This window comes from Salmo salar, chromosome 19, assembly GCF_965601325.2.
Source record: "Salmo salar chromosome 19, fSalSal1, whole genome shotgun sequence".
In the NCBI taxonomy this organism is placed as follows: Eukaryota; Metazoa; Chordata; class Actinopteri; order Salmoniformes; family Salmonidae; genus Salmo; species Salmo salar.
Genome location: NC_138309.1, coordinates 14,960,711 through 14,983,318, shown reverse-complemented (window position 1 = coordinate 14,983,318; position 22,608 = coordinate 14,960,711). Strand labels below are relative to the sequence as shown.

Below are 22,608 nucleotides of genomic sequence, written 5' to 3'. Positions count from 1 at the left end.
AGTTAATTAGGAAAATAATATGTGTAATATTAAATATAATGTAAATTCAACTTTAGATATGGTAAAAAAAAAATGGAATCATCTCTATTTAGATTTAATCAAGCTATTAATTACAATTGTACCCAGTTTATTCTGCACAGTATTAAACATAATAAGTTATGTCCTCAAAAGGCCAAATATGAGGTCAATATACAGTGCAAGTTGCAACACAATGCAAACCAAACAAGCTAGCTACTGTACAGGATCTGCACTGTACCTTTTCCCCTAATACTGTACACTGAAGGCCAATTGTTTGTTGTTCTACACATAGTGACCTTCTATTTGTAGTACTTGTATGTGTTTTGAGATGTGCCAAAGCCATCAGCAGGTTGGTCAAAGCATTAGCTTGGTGTAAGCTGCCAGCTGCCTCCCCTGGCCTGGACTGGCCCAGGCTTGGATGTGATGTGTACTGTACTCTGATTACACTTCCAGGGGAGGACTTCACAAAAATGCTGTTCCTTTTCTCTTCCCTTGTTCCCCTTCACAGGAATGTAATTACTGCTGGACATTATGGCCGTTTGGCAGATTTTTTTTCCATGAACCATTGCCAGGTTTGGTGTGTGTGTGTGTGTGTGTGTGTGTGTGTGTGTGTGTGTGTGTGTGTGTGTGTGTGTGTGTGTGTGTGTGTGTGTGTGTGTGTGCGTGTGTGTGTGTGTGTGTGTGTGTGTGTGTGTGTGTGTGTGTGTGTGTGTGTGTGTGTGTGTGTGTGTGTGTGTGTGTGTGTGTGTGTGTGTGTGTGTGTGTGTGTGTGTGTGTGTGCGTGCGTGCGAGAGGCTTCTGAAGGGGTGAGGGATCTCAAAGTGCTCATTCAGCAAAAAAAGACAACCTTATGCTACATAAAACACAGAGAGAGACAGAGCTGCCTACTGAGATATATTATTAAATCATTTCAAGCTGATGAATTAATTCCTTTATTTTGTAATGTAAAAGCTTTTCTTTCAGTGTTGAATGCACTTCATCATCTGGGTTGTATTTCTAAAGAGTTGCTCCGGTCAGTATCTGATTAAATATGAAGTTAGTTCAGACTACAAAGCCCCCTGGGATGAAAAAAAACAACAAAAAAACATTATTGAGTTTGTGTCATGTATTTTTATAAAATATTACTGTAATTGTCTTTTTTTATGGTGTTTTACAAAAAACAAATATGAATTTAGAACGTATGACTGGTTACAGGACTTCCAACTCCTTGGAAGAGATCCATTGAACAACTGAAGTAAAAGCTAGGACTGCTCGGATATTTACTCCTACCGCTGTAGATTTATGAAACTGTACGTGTAGGTAATTACATATATTTAACAGAGCCACTTTGAAATGGCCTGCAGAAATATAAAAGGTCTCATCTGAAGAGTACACGTGTAAGTGTGCTACTGAATAAAATGAGTTTACTATAACATTACAACCACTTTAACATCATTGTCTTGCTTTCTTGTTCCCTAGGTTTTAGTCACTTGGAGGTGCACTAAAAAGGGTTTACTTTATAACATTGTTGTGTTGCTTTCTTGTTCCCTAGGTTTTGTTCACTTTTGAAGTGCACTTAATGGTTTTACTCTATATAACCACTATAACATTGTTTTGTTGCTCTCTTGTTCCGTATAGGACTTGGTGACCAACGTGTCTCCTCGTATCGTGCGTGGGACGACCTCAGGCCCCATGTTCGGTCCGGGACAGAGCTCCTTCCTCAATATCGAGCTGATCAGTGAGAAGACTGCTGCCTACTGGTGCCAGAGTGTTACCGAGCTCAAAGCTGACTTCCCCAACAAGGTAAGTTACTGCCCTATGGGCCTTGATCAAAAGAAGTAGACTATAGGGACTAGGATGCCATTTGGGACACACTCCCACAGTATATCTGTCTAATGAGCTTGTATTGAAACAGCAGAAGGGAGTGCCATTCGTTCAAGGGGCTGCAATGTATTGCTTTGTTTATGCTGGATACTGCAATGACAATGACAACATGCTTTTACCCTGCAAACAAAAATTGGTCATTAGGAAGTCCCCGGAACGTCACGAAATGGTTGGCTTAAGTCATGAGGACGTTGTGTCATGGTCCTGTGAACATTTTTAGGATGTTCTTGGGATGTTGTGTCATTGTAACCTGGAGGTTCTGTTTAGTTCCCGGTTTGTTCTGGGGACGTCCCCATTTCGGAACTTTGTTTCATGGTCCTCCATGGGATCATGACACCACATCCCGAAAACATCCTGAAAACATCCTTGGGGACATCCCCAGAACAAACCGGGAACTAGACAAAACCTCCAGGGGACCATGACACAACGTCCTGACCACTTTAGGCAACCATTTTGTGACGTTTCCGGGGACGTCCATATGACTCATTTTTGTTTGCAGGGACGTTTCCTCGGGACCATCACGCAATGTCCTGAAGACCAGTAAAATGACAGCCCTGAAAACGTCCTTAAAAGATCCTGACATGGTCCTCAGTGATGTGCTGGTAACTTACAGTGATTTACACAAATGTCCCCCAGGGAATGTTCCCTTGGGACCATCATGTGACGTCCTCTTGACCATAATGAAACGTCCCCTTGTGGTCATTGAATGTCCCATATATAACTTCCTATCAGGACCAAATAGGAACATTTTCATAAAATACCTTATAATAACATTATACTGTGACCAAACCGGGACCTGTACTGAATATCCTCTTATGGTCCCGAGGTTAACGTCATGTGTTAATGTTCCAATTAACAGAACATCAGAGGGATAACTTCTCGCCAAAACCCTTAAAGGGACCTAATGGGAACGTTGCCTAATGTCATGAGTACGTTCCGTGTTTGCTGGGTAATTTGTTAATTTCTAAGAGTTTATTGTTCTCCAACTTTTGGAAACTCCAGATGTACAGTATCAAAGGATTCATTGATGTTCCCCTGACCATTGTTAATGAAAGTCTGAGAGGAATAATGTCACTGATGCCCTGCATTCACTTCAACAGCTATTGTTAGGTGGATGAAAAAAGATAGTGTGAAATGCCTCTTGTGGTTTTTAGATCAGTCATAGTGTGTTTCTCCTCCCTAGCCCTTTCACAGATCCAGAATGAAGCAGGACAAAGCACTGAGCTCCGTGTTTCCCTGTAAATTAGCGCTTCTGGGATATGTTTCATTGGAACACAAAGGAGCACGTGGGGTGCTATGCCTGTGTGTGTGCGTGACCAGACTGAGCTCTCTCTCAAACTGTACCATGACCTGTAAAGCACACAGACAGAGTACGTTTTTTTTTACCTGACAAACAGTGCACCAAAGGAAATACTGGCCTATTTGCCCTTCCAATTACCCCAATAGCACCTAGCTTTTTAGGTCAGAGCAGTCTGGACAAATAGCCCCGATTGAGGTGCCGTCCACCAAGTGCCAAATGTGTTCTCATTATCCCTAGTGGTGCTAATGGAGTGGAGTTAAGGAGAGGGGGAGGGAGCGAAAATTGTCGCACATTTTCCCGTGGGCTATCGGCTGATTCGGCTCTAGGTGACAGTTTCCAGGTGATGTCCGGTATCTCCATGGATACCATGGTGTTGTTAGCGGTAATGGGGAAGAAGAAGTCATTTCTGTAGTGTATAGCTCAGGGCTCCGTGGCTCTGTGGTTGAGCTGATAATAACAAGATGATCCTCTCACACACACAAAGATGCGCATGGACACGTGCATGCACGCCCATATTCAAGCACACACATTCACACACACACACACACACACACACCACCAGTGCCATAGCCGTTGAGATACCAAACAACATCAAGGACAACTATTCAGTATAATGGTACATTTTGTGTGCTTCATCTGTAGTTACAGTTTCTCTAGCCACACGAGGAGAAACTAGCTAAGCAGAGACATCGTACCCTCTCATAACATCACCTATGAAAGTCTAATATTCCTGTATACAGAAAGCTCCAATATGACTAATATGTCAAGCAGGGCCTGCATATTGGCCATGGTAAATGTCATGGAGTCAAGGGGAGCTTTCACTTTATTTGCACAGTTAAATCTAGGTCTATTTAAACCTTCATTAAACCACAGCAGGGCTGGAGTTGCGTCTTGGTGTGTGTCTGTCTGGTATGGTGGATTGAGGAACCTTCATGCTGTACCTGGCTAGAAGGAGATTTATATCTACTGGATATTTGTCGCTGGAGGGGGCTCAGCCTTTCTTTTTAATGTCCTCCCCTGGATCCTAACTCTGTTTTTAGAAGGCCTGCTGTTGGAACGAGTAACATTAACTGTCTTTTACAACTTTAATACGTAGTACAATAATATAGTTTAACAGTTAATATCATGGCAAGAAGAGAGGAAGCTGTACAAGGCGGTCACAGTACTTGATTAATAGCTACTTAGCATCAGCGTTTACTTTTAATTCCTTATAATGTTGATACAGAAGGAAAGTTGTAGTGTGATCTAATTCAACAGAGATGTGACCTTTTTTCTGTGATTTTCTCTGTATAGACATACAATAAACTGACCATGAACACACACACACTCACACAGTTTCCAGGCAGTTATAACACAAAGCAGGCACATCAGATATATGTGGTCAGAAATAATGTTCCTCGATATCTCCAGAAGACGCCCCTCTGCCTCCCAGCCAATGGGGGTAGTAGCTCTTACCTCTTTGTGGATTGGACCCATCGGGTATCCTCAGCATCATGCCTATACATCATGGTCCTTTTTATTTCTGTGATTACTTAAAACCGGGAGGCAATATTAAGAAGCAGGGGCCTATATAACCTGTTTTATAGAGGGCTTATTGTATGTCTGGAGGAGAGAGACCTAGTCTAATCCACTCAGAGCCTCCTGCAAATACATGTGTAGGATCTTAATTTGATCTCCCTGTTGCAAGAGAACTTTCCTGAAATGCAGGACATTTTAAACTTGTAGCGTATCTAAGGTTTAAAAAGGCTTCTGAAGTTTGTAATTTCCACTTTTAAATTTCAGACTTGATTTTCCCTAGCAAAAATGTATCATAATAATCCATATCTCCTTTTCCTGCAGGATAATTTTCCTGCTGTAGCAAACTGACTCAAATTAAGATCCTACATCTGTACCTCTCTCTGGTGTTTTTATTGTTTTAATAACACTGGCAAGCACACTGGATTTGTCCTGATCTTATAAAATTATAAATATTGATTTTGTGACTGAGGGAGGACAATGCCGGTGCTTCTTAAAGATAGGATAATGGCTGCTCCTCTCAGATCTGTTTTCTAATGTGTTGAAATGAAACTTTTAGTTTGAGCCGCAATGGATTTATCACTCAGTTTTATATTATTCTTCTCTTCTTTTCTCTTTGTTCTTCTCTCTTTCTCTAGGTCATTATCTCCAGTATAATGTGCAGCTATAACAAAGCTGACTGGACAGAGCTTGCCAAGATGGCAGAGGTAGGTCTTAGCAATATTGATTTCTTTCTTCAAATGTAAAATCCTAAATGCTGGCCAGGAATGGTTATAACATTATTTCCGGTACTGACATGTTTATAATTGTCACGACTAGCATAGCTTCTTTCTCTGTGTCCCTCACTTGGGTTATATTTGTGGAATTTGATTTAGATCTTCAGACCAGGCAGAAAGCCACATCCACTGCAAGTGTTTAAACACCCCAAATATTGAATGAGAGGGATGTAATCCTGGATTTGGAGTGGGTGCAACATTTAGTTAAATGTTTATCTGCCCTAAACCTGTGGTAGGCTGCCAAGTGGCTGTAAGCAAGGAGACAGATGACACTGTGGGAGTGAAACAATGAGGGAGGGAGGGAGGGGAGGGTGGGAAAGGAGGGAGGGAAAGGAGGGAGGGAAAGGAGGGAGGGGATGTGGATATGGAAGCTTTTACAGGCCAGACATCTTCAGGCTCACCCATATGTGAGGTTGGAGTGCTCCAACTCTCCCCCCTTCCCCTCTACCCTCCCTCTTCCCCCATTCCCCTCCCAAAGCTTCTTAAACACGTCCCTGATCGCATCAAACACTGACACTGACAAGGACAAGGTGTTTCAAACATGTGCTACATGGCTGTGGGGTTTCTTTTTTTTAACCAACAGAGAACTGATCTAGCAGTGTTCTCTTTTGTGTTTCAGGGCGTTGTCACACATCGTTCTGAGCTATAGTTCCAATCACAGTTTGATTATTTGTTTGTTACAGTGTATTTTTTTGCCAAATGTTAAACGAACTGAAATGCCTAAAGAAATTGATGTGCTCATGCAACCATTAGTTTCATACATCTATGATCATCATGGAGCATCACATGCGGGAAGAAAACAGTGAAACAGCCGCTCTAACTGAAACGTGCATTGAATATTAATTAGCCTACATGTATATCCCTGGTCTCCGCTAATATGCATAGGATGCGCTCAGAAATGAGCTGCTACTCACAAAATGTTTCAGAGATATCAAGTTATGATAATGCGTGCATTTTTATGAAATGCTCACATTCAAACAACCAACAATTCTGCTCGCCTCTGGTTCCTTTCCTGTGTTTGGTCCGGACTGCGTTCACACCTGCAGCGAACCGTACCACGGTATGAATGATAACGGACTGAGACCACCCTTTTTCAGCGAACCACAGTGCATTGTTTGGTGCGTGCCTGAGTGTACATGGAGTGTTCACACCAGTCTAAATGAACCAAACTAAGGGGGCAAACACACCAGAGTTTGGAGAAACCGCTCCAAAACAATTTGGTGTGAAAGACCCCTGAGATAAACTGAGGCACTGTAGGCATACCGTGGTTACGTCAAGTTTAGCAACTGCTCAACTAATCAGAGTTGACTCGCATATCTCAACCGCTTAATTGTGCTAAAGGAAAATGTCAGAATGCAAACAGGTTTAACAGCTCAATGTGTTAATGCCGCTATTGATTTCATTGATGCGCCACTCTCTCTCCTACCTCATTTAAAACAACCTGTCAGGCTTCCCCCTCCATCCCCACCTCCCCAACCATCATCATCACCATCAGATCTCCTAGAATATATTTGATTTAAAGTATGTGGTATGCAATTGTATTTTCCTTCCCTTCTCCCTCCCTTAATAAACCCTCCCTCCCTCCTCGTCTCACTTTAAGAATATTATTATCATAGTTATTCACTTAGCATGCCTCCTTATCCATGAAGAATTTATACAGTCATAAAATAGGATTGAGGATAACCCAGTGAAACCAGCTATGCAGGATAAGTACCTTGGCTAGGACTATGTCTGTGATATTGCACTTAGTATTTGAACCCTCCTCCACCCATTGTACCAAGGCCAGATCCCTATACACGTCTCCGCAGAAGAACCCAGAGAGGTCCGAAGGGTTTAAAGATGCCCTCTAGCCATGACTTTACATGGGGAATATTTCATTTTATTTTCCTTCTGTGAAAACCCCTTGTTGCAACACCAGCACAGATGGGAGCAGTAGGGGGATATAGTCTAAATCGGGAGGTTGGAAAGAGAAGGGGTTCGGTTTGGTGAATGGTCCAGGTTCGGCAGCAATACACCTCAGGAGGAAGAACCGTTAGAACCGCTCTTTTATTCTTCTTCATCACATCTATTGTGCGTCTATTTAACTACCTGTAGCAGTGGAAATATGAAATAAAAGCTGTGTTGCTATGGCAACTCCGTTTTCAAGGAAAGTCAACCATTCATTTCCACTTTGAAATCTGTAAGAGAACACTTAACACTGTTCCTTGCCTAAGGGTACTACTTAAAAGTCGTTTTTTTTTCTTCCTCGCCCTCCTCCTTACTGAAGTGTCAATCTGAAGTGAAACATTTCCCTACTTTCAACTGTCACTCCAGTTCAGTCAACTTTCCTCTTTTTCCCCCCTTTCATTTCTCGGTTAGAAATTCCCAGCTTTGGAGAGGAAAGGTTGCATCATAGCCATGTGCTAGAGGCTACAATTCCTAATGTAAAATTCTTACTGTGAGACATTCCTATTTTATTCAATACAAAACAGATAAGAGAAGAAAAAATGGAAACATTGGATGGTGGTGGTCTATGAACGCCTTAACATTAGAACTGCCAAAGCCGACGCCCACTGCCGTTGGATTTTGTAATTAAAATAGATCTGTCATTTTGAAGGCGACGTCCTGCTCCATCCCTGACCTTTCCTAAATATTTGTATTTTACATAGCTCAGTTGTCAGAATTTTTAAATCCCTAAAGGAAAATTATTTAGGGGCTGCTTATCAATTATTATTATATATACACTACCGGTCAAAAGTTTTAGAAGGGTTTTTCTTTATTTTTACTATTTTCTACATTGTAGAATAATAGTGAAGACATCAAAACTATAACATTTCACATATGGAATCATGTAGTAACCAAAAAAGTATTTTATATTTGAGATTCTTCAAATAGCCACTCTTTGCCTTGATGACAGCTTTGCACACGCTTGGCATGCTTTCAACCTGCTTCACCTGGAATGAAGCTTCAGTCTTTCCAACAGTCTTGAAGGAGTTCTCACACATGCTGAGCACTTGTTGGCTGCTTTTCCTTCACTTATCCCAAACCATCTCAATTTGGTTGAGGTCGGGGGATTGTGGCCAGGTCATCTGATGCAGCACTCCATCACTCTCCTTTTTATTTTTTTTATTTTTAAGGGGGTGGATCAGCTTTAATATTGAGGATAGATTGTTGCTTCCATCAATGTAATTGTCTGCATCATTTCCAATCCCCCATATATTTTTGGGGCAAATATCTACATACATACATGCATACATACATACATACATACATACATACATACATACATACATACATACATACATACATACATACATACATACATACATACATACATACAGTTGAAGTCGGACGTTTACATACACTTAGGCTGGAGTCATGAAAACTCGTTTTTCAACCACTCCACAAATTTCTTGTTAACAAACTATAGTGTTGGCAAGTTGATTAGGACATCTACTTTGTGCATGACACAAGTAATTGTTTACAGACAGATTATTTCACTTATAATTCCCTGTATCCCAATTCCAGTGGGTCAGAAGTTTACGAACACTTTAGTTGACTGTGCCTGTAAACAGCTTTAGAAGCTTCTGTTAGGCTAATTGACATCATTTGAGTCAATTGGAGGTATACCTGTGGATGTATTTCAAGGCCTTCCTTCAAACTCAGTGCCTCGTTGCTTGACATCATGGTAAAATCAAAAGAAATCAGCCAAGACCTCAGAAAAAAAAGTCTGGTTAATCCTTGGGAGCAATTTCCAAATGCCTGGAGGTACCGCGTTCATCTGTACAAACAATAGTACGCAAGTATAAACACCATGGGACCACACAGCCGTCATACCGCTCAGGAAGGAGATGCGTTCTGTCTCCTAGAGATGAACGTACTTTGGTGCAAATCAATCCCAGAACAACAGCAAAGGACCTTGTGAATATGCTGGAGGAAACCGGTACAAAAGTATCTATATCCACAGTAAAACGAGTCCTATATCGACATAACCTGAATGACCGCTCAGCAAGGAAGAAGCCACTGCTCTAAAACCGCCATAAAAAAGCCAGACTATGATTTGCAACTGCACATGGGGACAAAGTTTGTACTTTTTGGAGAAATGTCCTCTGGTCTAATGAAACAAAAATAGAACTGTTTGGCCATAATGACCATCATTATGTTTGGAGTAAAAAGGGGGAGGCTTGCAAGCCGAAGAACACCATCCCAACTGTGAAGCATAGGGGTGGCAGCATCATGTTGTGGGGGTGCTTTGCTGCAGGAGGGACTGATGCACTTCACAAAATAGATGTCATCATGAGGGAGGAAAATTATGTGGATATATTGTAGCAACATCTCAAGACATCAGTCAGGAAGTTAAAGCTTGGTCGGAAATGGTTCTTCCAAATGGACTATGACCCCAAGCATACTTCCAAAGTTGTGGCAAAATGGCTTAAGGACAACAAAGTCAAGGTATTGGAGTGGCCATCACAAAGCCCTGACCTCAATCCTATAGAAAATGTGTGGGCAGAACTGAAAAAGCATGTGCGAGCAAGGAGGCCTACAAACCTGACTCAGTTACACCAGCTCTGTCAGGAGGAATGGGCCAAAATTCACCTAACTTATTGTGGGAAGCTTGTGGAAGGCTACCTGAAACGTTTGACCCAAGTTAAACAATTTAAATGCAATGCTACCTAATACTAATTGAGTGTATGTAAACTTCTGACCCACTGGGAATGTGATGAAAGAAATAAAAGCTGAAATAAATCATTCTCTCTACTATTATTCTGGCATTTCACATTCTTAAAATAAGGTGGTGATCCTAACTGACCTAAAACAGGGAATATTTACTAGGTTTAAACGTCACAAATTATGAAAAACTGAGTTTAAATGTATTTGGCTAAGGTGTATGTAAACTTCCGGCTTCAACTGTTTATATATATATACATAAATGTTCATACATATACCCACTTTTTTTTAATATACCTTTACTATTCCCTGCAAACCCTACCACCCCCTCCCAAATTGGAGTAAACTAATAAACAATAACACTTATGCTTCTACCTTCAGTTTATACATATTTTACACATTTTACAGACACAATCTATTTTACAATAGTTATATATTTTTGGTTTTTAGTCCTGGCCTTCCTCTGTTTCTGATGCCCATCTAGTTTGATTTCCACTTGTAACTGTGCTAGTTCACAAAAGCTCCAGACCTATACACATTTTACAGACCCCGTGTGTTTTACATTTGGTATCTTGTTGTTATTAGTCCCACCCTTGAGCTCCATTCAACCCCTCCCATCTATCTCTTAACACCATCCATTTTGGATTTCTATTTGCCATATATTTTTTAACTGTCCTGTGATGCTTCACAAAAGTACTGAACCTTTCTATTCTCATAGTTTCTACAGATTGTAAATTAAAGATGAAAATGTGTGCTAAAATATTTATTATGTTATTGATCGATTGACTATGACTTCAAATCACCCAGTATTTCTATCTTCAGTGTTAGTTCTAGGTAAATGTTGCGATTCTTCAGCCATTCCTGGACCTGTGACCAAAAACGAGCTACATATGGACAGTACCAAAATAAATGATCTAATGACTCTGCCTCCTCACAGTAAAATCTGCAGAGCTGGGAAGATTGTATCCCCCATATTTCTAGCATTATTTTGGTTGCAAGATTTTTGTATTATAATTTAAATTGAAAAATGCGAAGTTTTGAATCCTGTGTCATGGAATCGGTACGTCGAAAATCTCTTCCCAACTATTTTGCAATTTATATGGCACAGCTGTCAATTTTCTGATCCTTAAATGAAACTGGTATATATTTAAATTTATCACAATTTTCTTTAACCATTTTTGGCCTTTAATGCAGGGCCGACAGACAACTTCCTTACTTTTACCCCTTCCACTTGCCTCTTCCATTTTTGTGGTAATGCTTTAATTAGTTGGTTGTAATTTTTGGGTAGAGCAGACTGTTACCTGCATGTGTGACATAACTCCACCAGTCCTATTTATGAAGATTATATATATAAAACAATAATAATATCAAGTAGTATATTTGAGTTTAACCACAATATTTGTTGTATTATTTGTTCTGTCTTTTCTGGTGGATTAAACTGAAATTGCAACCAACTTTCTAAGGCTTGTTTAAAAAAATTACGATATTTTGGAGAAGATTTCATTTTCATATACCCGACAGTGAGCAGTTGTAATCTGAATAAAGGGAAAAAGGCCATTCTTGAACATGGGGTGAGAGATTCTTACTAGTTTACTAGAGAACCATTTCGGATTTAAGTATAACTTTTGTGTGACTGATGCCTTTAGTGAGAGGTCTAATGCTTTAATATTTAATTATTTCTGCCCTCCAAATTCATATTCATTATATAAATAGGCCCTTTTAATTTTGTCTGGCTTGCCATTCCAAATAAAATTGAATATTTTTTTGTTCATATAATTTAAAAAGCAGGTCACTAGCTGTAGGCAAAACCATAAGCCAATAGATAAACTGATATGACTAAGGAGTTAATCAGGGTGATTTTTCCACAAATAGACAGGTATTTTCCTTTCCATGGTAGCAAGATCTTATCTATTTTTGCTAACTTTCTATTAGAATTTATTGGAGTGAGATCATTTCTTTCTTTCTGGATATGTATACTGAATGAATCATCAGCGCACAATGACTCCTTTGTTTTTAAGCCATGGATTTCTAATCCTTTAATATTATTATTGGATCTAATTTTGACAGCTAACTTTTTGATGGCAATTCATAGATATGCCGATAGTGGACAATCTTGTCTTACTCCTCTTGACAGTTTAAAACTTTCTGAGATGTAGCCATTATTTACTATTTTACACCTAGGGTTACTATACATAACTTTAACCCATTTTATAAGAGATTCTCCAAAATTGAAATATTCCAGGTATTAACTCCAGTCATACTTTATCAAAAGCCTTTTCAAAGTCAGCTATGAAAACCAGGCCTGGTTTCCCAGATATTTCATAGTGTTCTATTGTTTCCAGTACTTGTTTTATATTATCTCCAATGTATCGTCCATGTAAAAAACCTGTCTGATTAGGATGAATAATATCTGACAAAACATTTTTAATTCTATGTGCCAAGCATTTAGCTAGAATTTTTGCATCACAACACTGAAGTGGAAGAGCCCTCCAATTTTTAAATGAACTGGATCTTTATGAATACTACTTGGATCCTGTTTCAGTAATAATGATATCAGACCTTCTTGTTGAGTGTCTGATAATCTACCATTTATATAGGAGTGGTTAAAACATGCTAATAATGGTCCTTTGTGTATATCAAAACAAGTTTGGTATAACTCCACTGGTATGCCATCCAGCCCTGGAGTTTTCACGGACTTAAAGGCTTTAATTGAATCAAGAAGTTCCTCCTCTAATTTAGCCTTCACATGAGTCTTTCTGTACAGATGTTAATTTTACATTATTAATAGGAAAAAAATCCATAACATTAGCTTTGGTTAGTGGAGATGGAGGAGACTGAAACGAAAACATATTCTTAAAATACTTTACTTCCATGAGTGACTTCATCATTTGTAACAAGTTTCAATAAAAAATATTTGGTAGCATTTCTATGTTGAAAAATAATTTGGGGCATTTTCCCCCATATTCCATCCAGTTCGCTTTATTTTTATAATATAATCACTCTCCTTGGTCAAATAGCCCTTATACAGCCTGGAGGTGTGTTGGGTAATGACCCTGTTGAAAAACAAATGATAGTCCCACTAAGCCCAAAACAGATGGGATGGCGTATCGCTGCAGAATGTTGTGGTAGCCATGCTGGTTAAGTGTGCCTTGAATTCTAAATAAATCACAGACAGTGTCACCAGCAAGGCACCCGCACACCATAACACCTCCTCAGTGCTTCATGGTGCGAAATACACATGCGTACATCATCCGTTCACCCACACCACGTCTCACGAAGACACGGCGGTTAGAACCAAAAATCTCCAATGTCCATTGCTCGTGTTTCTTGGCCCAAGCAAGTCTCTTCTTTTTATTGGTGTCCTTTAGTAGTGGTTTCTTTGCAGCAATTCGACCATGAAGGCCTGATTCACACAGTCTCCTCTGAACAGTTGATGTTGAGATGTGTCTGTTACTTGAACTCTGTGAAGCATTTATTTGGGCTGCAATTTCTGAGGCTCGTAACTCTAATGAATTTATTCTCTGCAGCAGAGGTAACTCTGGGTCTTCCATTCCTGTGGCGGTTCTCGTGAGAGCCAGTTTCATCATTGCGCTTGATGGTTTTTGCCACTGCACTTGAAGAAACTTTCAAAGTTATTTTTCCAGATTGACTGACCTTCATGTCCTAAAGTAATGATGGACCGTCGTTTCTCTTTGCTTATTTGAGCTGTTCTTGCCATAGTATGGGCTTGGCCTTTTACCAAATAGGGCTATCTTCTGTATATGTGTATATGTCATCAAGGCGAAGGGTGGTTATTTGAAATATAAAATATACTTTTTGGATTACTGCTTGATTCCATATGTGTTATTTCATAGTTTTGATGTCTTCACTATTATTTTGCAATGTAGAAAATAGTCAAATAAAGAAAAACCCCTGAATGAGGAGGTGTTCTAAAACTTTTGACCGGTAGTGTATATATTTTCTACAACTATTACTTCATTAAAATTAAGGGGGCCACGAGCAATGCATTTTTTTTGTCTGCTTGTCCCTTTGTGGTGACAGAAAGACAGACAGACAGACAGACAGACAGATAGACTGTATCTGTCCTTAAGGCACTTTTATGGCTCATATCTTGTTCCTAATACCCGTGGAGATCACACCAACATTGATGCTCTAGAGTCTGTGACGGTGCTAGGTTATGTTTCCCTTATCAAGTTGTGGGTTGATAATCCATGTCAAAGGCAGTGTCAAGTTGCATAAATATCTGCTTGGGGCCTCTGGCTTGGTTATGGAGTGTATCCGTCCAACCTCTAGAAGCTCTCCTCTCTGCTTCTTGGTCTCTCCTGGATCATGATCCCTATGTACAGTATCTGTCCCATATGGCACCCAATTCCCTTAATAGTGCACTACTTTTGACCAGAGCCTTATCGCCCCTGGGACAAAGTGTATAAATATTAATGCAATGCTTGGCCTTTATTTCCTATGCACATGGCCTGCTTCATAAATTGCGCATTTACAATTTATACAGCAGGAGTAGAGCCTAATTCATAATTGGGTTAAAGTGTATCTATACTTCAGTCTGTGCTTCAGTCTCTCTCTCTCTCTCTCTCTCTCTCTTTGTGTGTGTGTGTGTGTGTGTGTGTGTGTGTGTGTGTGTGTGTGTGTGTGTGTGTGTGGTGTGTGTGTGTGTGTGGATTTGACGGGTTTAAGATGCTTACAGCTTTGACAGTGTCGTCCCTTTTCTCCAATGTTCATTCTTTTTTGTTATTTCATGTTTTACCTCAATGATTCTGGTGTTTTTTATGCTAAAAAAATATCAACATTTGCTAAAACTGCATCCAAATCTCAGGAAAGGCGTCTGGGTATTCATGCCTTCCTTCCCGTCCATTCAAATCATTGACTCACGTTCCTGACTCCAGTCACTGTTAATGGACAGGGTCAGCATATGCCTCGCTGCTTTGCCTAGCTTTGTTCGTTGCATTGAGCTGATTTCATATTTTGCACATGCGCATTGCCTAAACATGTTGTGTGGATAAGCCTGGGGTAAGCTCTGCACATTTGGGCGTGTCTACATAATTTGGTGCTCGCATCCCTCGAACTGAACAAAGCTAACTAGGTCCATGTTAGATTTCCATGGAAAACTTGGTATAATTCAGAGGGAGACCAACACCTACACTTCCTGATATTCATGAGGGGAAGGTTACAGAAAACTATCCGATCGAATGCATCACACTCGGCCTGACAGACACAGCAACCTGGAGCAGACAGCCGATCAGAGATGAGAGGAGAGGAATGTCTCTCTCTCATTCTTTCTCTGTCTCTCCCTCTCTGTCTCTCTCTCTCTCAATTTAATTTAAATTCAATTCAAATTGATTTATTGGCATGGGAAACATATGTTTACATTGTCAAAGCAAGTGAAATAGATAATTAACAAAACTGTCTCTGTCTAGCTGTTTCTCTCTCTGCTCTCTCTCTCTCTCTCTCTCTCTCTCTCTCTCTCTCTCTCTCTCTCTCTCTCTCTCTCCCGTCTCTCTCTGAGCTGGGGGGATGGGATGAAGACATGTCTAACAAACAGTCTCTGCTCTGTGTTCTCTGTTGTGTACATGATACACTCCCCTCATCCTTGGCTCTCTAAACTGAGCCCACAATATCAAACACCTCCCCCAACCATCTTCCTTCACATATCATCGCAAAGTTTATTATGATCTGAAATGAGAGAGAGCGAGAAAAAAAGACTATAGAACAAAATAAATCCTCCGGCCACCCCCTCCCTTTTCTCCATGAAGGGCTTAAGGAAGAAGGGTGAAATTAAACATGATTGATAATTGGCTTTGGGGATCCCGATGCATTATGACCATGTTGTGACTGCGTTTGGGCCTCAATTGACCATGAAATGTGCACTTTGTAAGGCTAAAATGTTTATTATTCTTTTCTCTCTCTCTAATGGTTGTCAGTCTGAGGCCAAATCATAAATCCGCAGCTGGAGACTCTCTGGCAGGTTTGTGGAGCTGTTTGTAATTGTTTAAATCCCTCTTGTGATGTGTTTTAAAGCCCCCACGGAAACGTAATTGCCTGTCAGATGCCTTTCCGGCTCAGCCGTTGCTTCTCTCGCCGCTCTTCTCTCGATGCGTTTGCTCGACGCCCCAGTCTCTCCTCTCTCTCTCTCTCTCTCTCTCTCTTCTCTCTCTCTCCATCAGTCCATGTTACAGTGTCATCTGATGCCGATCCATGCGGAACAGTTATAATTTGTCTCATCTATTTTAGGGCCCTTTTTTTCCAGTCTCCATTGTTTTGCATTGAATTGCATTTCGGTAAATGTACAGTGTGTGTGCATCTTCAGTACATCTGCAAATCCGCATCCACTTCATGCTGTGGTGTTGGTGCGTGATAAATGGAATATCAATCCGACATGGTGTAACACTGAAATGCACGCAAGTGAATGAATTGTTAAAAGATCCATCCCTTAACCGAATTCATGGGAGAACATTTTGGGGTATGAAATCTGCCCAGGTTTTTGACATGAACAAGAAATCAAATGCACGTGAATAATATTGTAGCTCTTGGTTTTTCCAAAAAAAGGAAAGGTGATGGCATCTTCCATTTTAAAAAATGTGTTCATGGTGATCATTTGTATAAAAAAAATATTTCAAAAATTGTGATAATGATCTGGTTCTGCGTGTGTTATTCCTTCAACAGGCCTCAGGAGCTGATGCCTTGGAGTTGAATCTGTCTTGCCCACATGGTATGGGGGAGAGGGGCATGGGACTGGCCTGTGGACAGGTAAGCCCTCAGCTCAACTACTGTGTGCCTCTGTGAACAAACACCTTTTTGACTGACTGACTGAAGACTCAACTCTACTACTGGCGTTACCATAGTGCACGCCTCACTGACTTCTCAACTGCTGTAAGCCTCAGTGCAGACTCAAAGACCGCACTTGACTACAAGTTGAAGTATCGACTACACACCTATTTTTGTGAACATCTGGTTAGATACAGCTCTTATAAAATTGAATGATCACACTGTTGAATGATCACCAGACAGTCTGCTTTCTAATGGACTCTGCTCTGTCACAGAGAAACACTATTCTACCACTACAGCTGAGCGGAGTCAACAACTCCTCTCTGTTGCTCTGCTACTGACTACTTCTGTACAATGCCATGGTGGTGACTGATAAATAGCATTCATCATATCAGTAGTTCATTACATCAGCAGTGTGGAGGTAGTTCAACATGGCTGATTTTAGAAGATTTTCTGATCGACTAGCTGTAACTCGGACTGTCTGAATATCTCAGTGTGAGAGTGATTATATTCAGGGTGTGTAGAATCAGACTCGAAGGTGGAGCTATCCACTTGGGTGCTTTTCCCAGTGTAGGAGGAGTGAAAGGGGGTGCGTGATCTGGTACGAGGTGGGACGCAGGCAATGAAAACCACTGAAGGAGTGGGTTGGAGCGTTTATTCTGGTTTAATGGAGGCTGACTCCACTCCAATGGAGCGTTGATTTCTCATCAGCGCCCTCCTAAAATACACATCTTTCTATAATTTCACATTTAGTTGAAACATTTAATGATTGTAATAATCCATACGGGACAATCCTTCTCTATCTGACTTGGCTTCTCTCAAATGAGATGCTGCATTGTCTGAGTTTAATGTAGCGTTTGGTTAAACGGTTTGAGTATGTGACTGTAGTCAACACTTCTATTTGTTCGCTTGATGCATGTCATCAGTATGGAATATGAGATGGGATGGGCAGATCAGTCACCAGGGAATATAATGTACGTTTAAATTAGCCTTTGGCTGTTTGACACGTTACTGCTCTTTTATTTGTATCTTTTATTTTTTTAAGGACATTGCTTCTTTTATTATTTTTCTTCTGCTCTTAACACCAACCGTACACCATGTTGTCCTCCGGTAGACGACCACACACATCACCTCACACTGTCTAAACTCACCGTTTAATGTCAGAGACGTTATGTGAGAACCTTCTTTTGCTAGCAGCATATCTAAATGTTTACACATTAGCCTGTCTCTCTGTGAGGGTCAGTTGTGCTTTTGACTTGAACACGTGTGACACGGCCTGTCATCTAACTGCTCGTAGCCCGGCGGTGCGGTGGTCAAGTCAGTAACAGGACTCTCTAGTCTACCTACCTGACTCTCTAACACCACCGTGTCTTAACGTTAAAACAAGGTCATTAAAACGCAGAGTAGTGCTGCTCTGGAAGAGGATGAAAGGGGCCTTTTAAAAGCCTGGCTATCACAGAGTATGACACCTCTCCGCTCAGGAGGTTAATACTAACCCTCATCAGTTTACAGCATGGCAGGCAGGCTGTTCTGACTTTTAACGGGGGGAAGAATATGTCAAAGAGTTTGAGTATACAATACTATCTGAAGACTGATATTCCGTACGCTGATGGTATTGGGATATTGCAGCTTTACAGCTGTAGTATGCTGTAGTGTAGCTTGTATATCAATCCTGCCTAGAGTTGATCTCAAGATGCTCTGAGCCTCCGCATTTTGGATGGGAGCAATACAATGTATCCTTAGGCACAGGATACCATGCCCTCTCAGTGTATGTGGATGTACAGTACAGTACGCATGTATATTGAGTGGGAGAGGAAGGTTTAGCTTGTAGCTCAACATCACTAATGATGAAACAAGTCTGCTATAAACAACACAGTGACTAAAGCAGTGTGTGATATACAGTACAGTAAGTGATGAGTGCTGTTACTGTATGTGCCTGAAACAGCACACAGCAGGTTCCTATGCCACAACCTAACGGCCTTAGTTATCTGGATACGGATAAAGGCAAAGAAAGGAAAGCTGTGATTTTCAATCTTACCATCTTGACTTGAGTCCCACCCCAGGCCCGCGGTGGAGAGGGGAATGAATGAAACGAACGTACGAACGAACGAGTTCCCGTCTATAACCGGGGAAGGAGACAAAGCTATTTTCTCTCACAGTAGCCGTAAATTTCCAGAGTTATATCCCCTCTGCCGTTAGATTTCCTGCTGTAAGACAAAAAGCTAATCAAAGCCATGTGCCCGCAGGCAGGTAACCTCGGAGTGAACTAAAGAGAGAGAGGCAATATCATTCCATCACACCCCGCCGCGCCGCGTGCGTGGCGGCCGTGCCACCTCTCAACGCAACAGCGGGAAAAACATTTGTTCTGACGCTATGGAAATGGTAGGGAAATCTCATTTGAATGTCTTATTAATATGCAATTTCAATCAGTCATTCACAACGGCTCACTCGAATTGTATAACTAACGGTAGCTACTGTACTATTATATTTTTGAAGATGAGTAGTTTAACATTTTGTTGTAAAAAAAAATAATAATAATCTAATTCAGAAAGGAAACACCACGTGTACGTTTAACCCTTTATTAGAAAATATTACAACGCATAGTCTTGGCATTAGGGCTCCGCTCCTTCAGGGTAGTTCCAGAGCTAAGCATCATTTAAAGATGCTAAAATAACTACAGGAGGTGAGCACGATATGCTATATAGAATGTTGTGCATTTCAGACTGAAGAACCCATAAACGCCATCAAACAGACAGCCTATAGGAAGCGTAATGTCAACCCAGCGCTGTTGCCTTAAGTTAACTCAAACTTGTGCTACTGAGAGAGGAGAGATACTCTTGATATGCACGGTGGTCGCTTCTCCGTAGGCCATGAAGAGTAGGCGGAAAGATGGATCCCTGAGCAGACTACCCACCAAAGGGTCCTGACAGCCGAGATTAATTGAATCCCTGCTATTGGACCATAATAAAGAAAGGCTTCCTTTCCAAACGGAAATTTGGAATAGAAAAGACATATATGGTTATATAACAGAAGACATCATATGGAGGGAAGACCAGACAATGACTGCTGCAGTGGCCATGACATAACATTAAATTGCATAACACGAACAAACCCCCAGAACTGAAAACTAAAATGCTAGCTACATATAACCACCTGTGCTATCCAAATAGCCTAATGTCACTACTGATACATGCACAGCGTGCACAGTGAAAGTGACGTGATAATCTAAAACCTAGGCCTACAATATAGAGTATCTGAGCTGAAGCTTACGCCTAATAGTATACGCCGGTAAGTCATGAGAGAAGAATAGATGACGACCTGGTAACGAGAAGAAATGGGCCCCATAGATTACTAGAATAAGCCTGCATATTATTGTGTCTGAAATAAGCTCTCTGACAGAATGTTTACATTAGAGGTGATTGACGCTTGATCGTCAACAGCGGATCGCCATGTGGGTGTTTAGCAGGCCCACAGGATCTAGGTAATGCTAGAATCAGGAGCCAATCCGCATGGCTGGAAGCTGAAGCAAGCCTTGGTTGTTCATCGCACCGCGATACAGCGTCAGCTTCCCCACTAAGGAATGAAGGAATGTAGACTTTGGTTCCGTTATCTCATATCTCTTATTCACGTTTGACTCAGCAACCACAGGGAAGTAATTTCTCCCTCCTTCCCTTCCATAACACTCCTCTATACATCCTCTTTTCCCTCCTTCCCTTCCATAACCTCCTCTAGACATCCTCTTTTCCCTCCTTCCCTTCCATAACCTCCTCTAGACATCCTCTTTTCCCTCCTTCCCTTCCATAACGCTTCTCTATACATCCTCTTTTCCCTCCTTCTCTTCCATAATGCTCCTCTATACATCCTCTTTTCCCTCCTTCTCTTCCATAATGCTCCTCTATACATCCTCTTTTCCCTCCTTCTCTTCCATAATGCTCCTCTATACATCCTCTTTTCCCTCCTTCCCTTTGATACCGCTCTTCCACTCCTCCGATTCACAAATTAAAACCGAAGCCTCCTCCCCGAGCTATATTCAGCCCCCTTTGAACATGCAGCCTGGTGACAAGTAGCTTCCATCATACCTACACGACACACACGCACACACGCACGCACGCACGCACACACACACACACACACACACACACACACACACACACACACACACACACACACACTCACCCGCTCTCCCGTTGAGAGTCTGGGGTTGTTAACGAGAGAGCTGACCTCTCGTGACCTTGCTCTGTAAAATTAAAATTTCAGGTGTAAGCCTGTGGTAACCCACCCTCCTCTCTGGCGGGCAGGGCTGTCTCAACAGCCCTCACCCCCTCCGCAACCCTGCCTGGGGGTGATACACCTCCCCTTCTCCTCCCCCTCTACACACACACGCTCCTCCGCTGGGGCCGCCCGTCGTGCTGAAACTAATCCGCATGCCAGCTTGCCCCGCGGAAACAGCTCACCGGGAGAAAGGAAAAGAAAGAAATACATAAAAAATGTCCGTCAAGTACCCTTTCCACCAACTCTTTTCATTTCATACTAGACCTCCCCTCCTTAACGGCTAGTGCCCCTTATTTGATTTTCATCATCATGGACCCTTCTGTACTGTTACAATCAGTCAGTCAGTCAAGAGGGATTAGTGTTTTGGAATGTGTTCATTCCGTTCTGATGGAACCTGGAATGATACAATCCTTGGTGTGTCCCATCACTGGTGGTCCTGCTCTCTTCTGGGAATCATGCCCGTTGTAGAATCCACAGTATGACGCCTGCGTGTTTTTCATGTTGACAGCATGTTTGTAGCTCGTCACACCCTCCGCTCCCTCTCGTCACACCCTCCGCTCCTTTCAGGTAATGGTCTCAGAGCGCAGAGGTACAACAGGGTCTGCTCTAAGACCTGCTCTCATAGAGGAGAGACACAGAATGTCTCCTTTGCCAGAACCAGTAACAGGCCTGTCAAACAGGTGCTTCGTCTCTCCAGCCAAGCAGAATATGCTGTACAGCCAAACTGCAGTAGGAGGGGGCTTAGGTTTTGCCACCTCTGCCCCTCCCTCCTCCCTCTGCCCTCCACCCTTATGCTCCCCCCACGGCCTATGTCCCCCACAGACTGGAGTGCTAGCTGGCCTGGCCCCCATCTGCTGTGTAATAAGCTGTCTGTCAGGGGCCCAGGCATGCCTGGCAGGGAGAGCTCCACCTCTGTGAGAGCAGGGTTCTTACAAGCAGCATCTGGTTGGGCAATGGTGCTTGGCTGGAGGCCATGACCCAGCCTCTTGTGCTGAAGTAGCCATAATGCAATTTCCCATGACCCTCTGGGAGGATTGGTATTAGTCCCTCTTCTTCCTGTGTGGCGGCCGGGGCTGCCTGGTTCGAGAATATTAGAGAGAGTATCTCAGTCTCTGCTCTCGCTCTTTCTCAAAGAGAAATATTATCATACACATCAAGCTAATTAGTATTTTATTTTTATCCCAAAATAATCAGCTATTCTATGACTACAGCCAATGCCAATTGCATCCATGACACGAATACATGTAGAATCCACTGAAGGTCCTCTTCATCGAAGGTTTAGCTAGTAATTACATCATTGTAGCACAGTCTGCATATCCACTCATTCCCCTCTTTAAACACTGATACTTACTCAACCTACAAATCAACCTAGAAATACATCCACTGCTTCAAGTATTTCTGATACATTGGCTGGGTGCAGGATCAGAAATATCTATCCAA

The 22,608-nt window shown here is 41.7% G+C and overlaps 1 protein-coding gene across 4 annotated transcripts in view; it reads left to right on the top strand.

Moving 5' to 3' along the window:
• LOC106578501 (dihydropyrimidine dehydrogenase [NADP(+)]) overlaps positions 1-22,608 on the top strand; it is a 211,170-nt gene that overhangs the window by 123,409 nt on the left and 65,153 nt on the right. For all 4 annotated transcript variants that reach the window (XR_014381606.1, XM_045702118.2, XM_082965642.1 and 1 more), the window contains 3 exons: positions 1,636-1,800; positions 5,335-5,403; positions 16,795-16,878. Coding sequence is in view for 3 of the 4 variants with exons in the window: in XM_045702118.2 (XP_045558074.1) it covers positions 1,636-1,800; positions 5,335-5,403; positions 16,795-16,878 (318 nt within the window). In the remaining variant the exon portion in view is untranslated. The remainder of the gene's footprint in view (positions 1-1,635; positions 1,801-5,334; positions 5,404-16,794; positions 16,879-22,608) is intronic.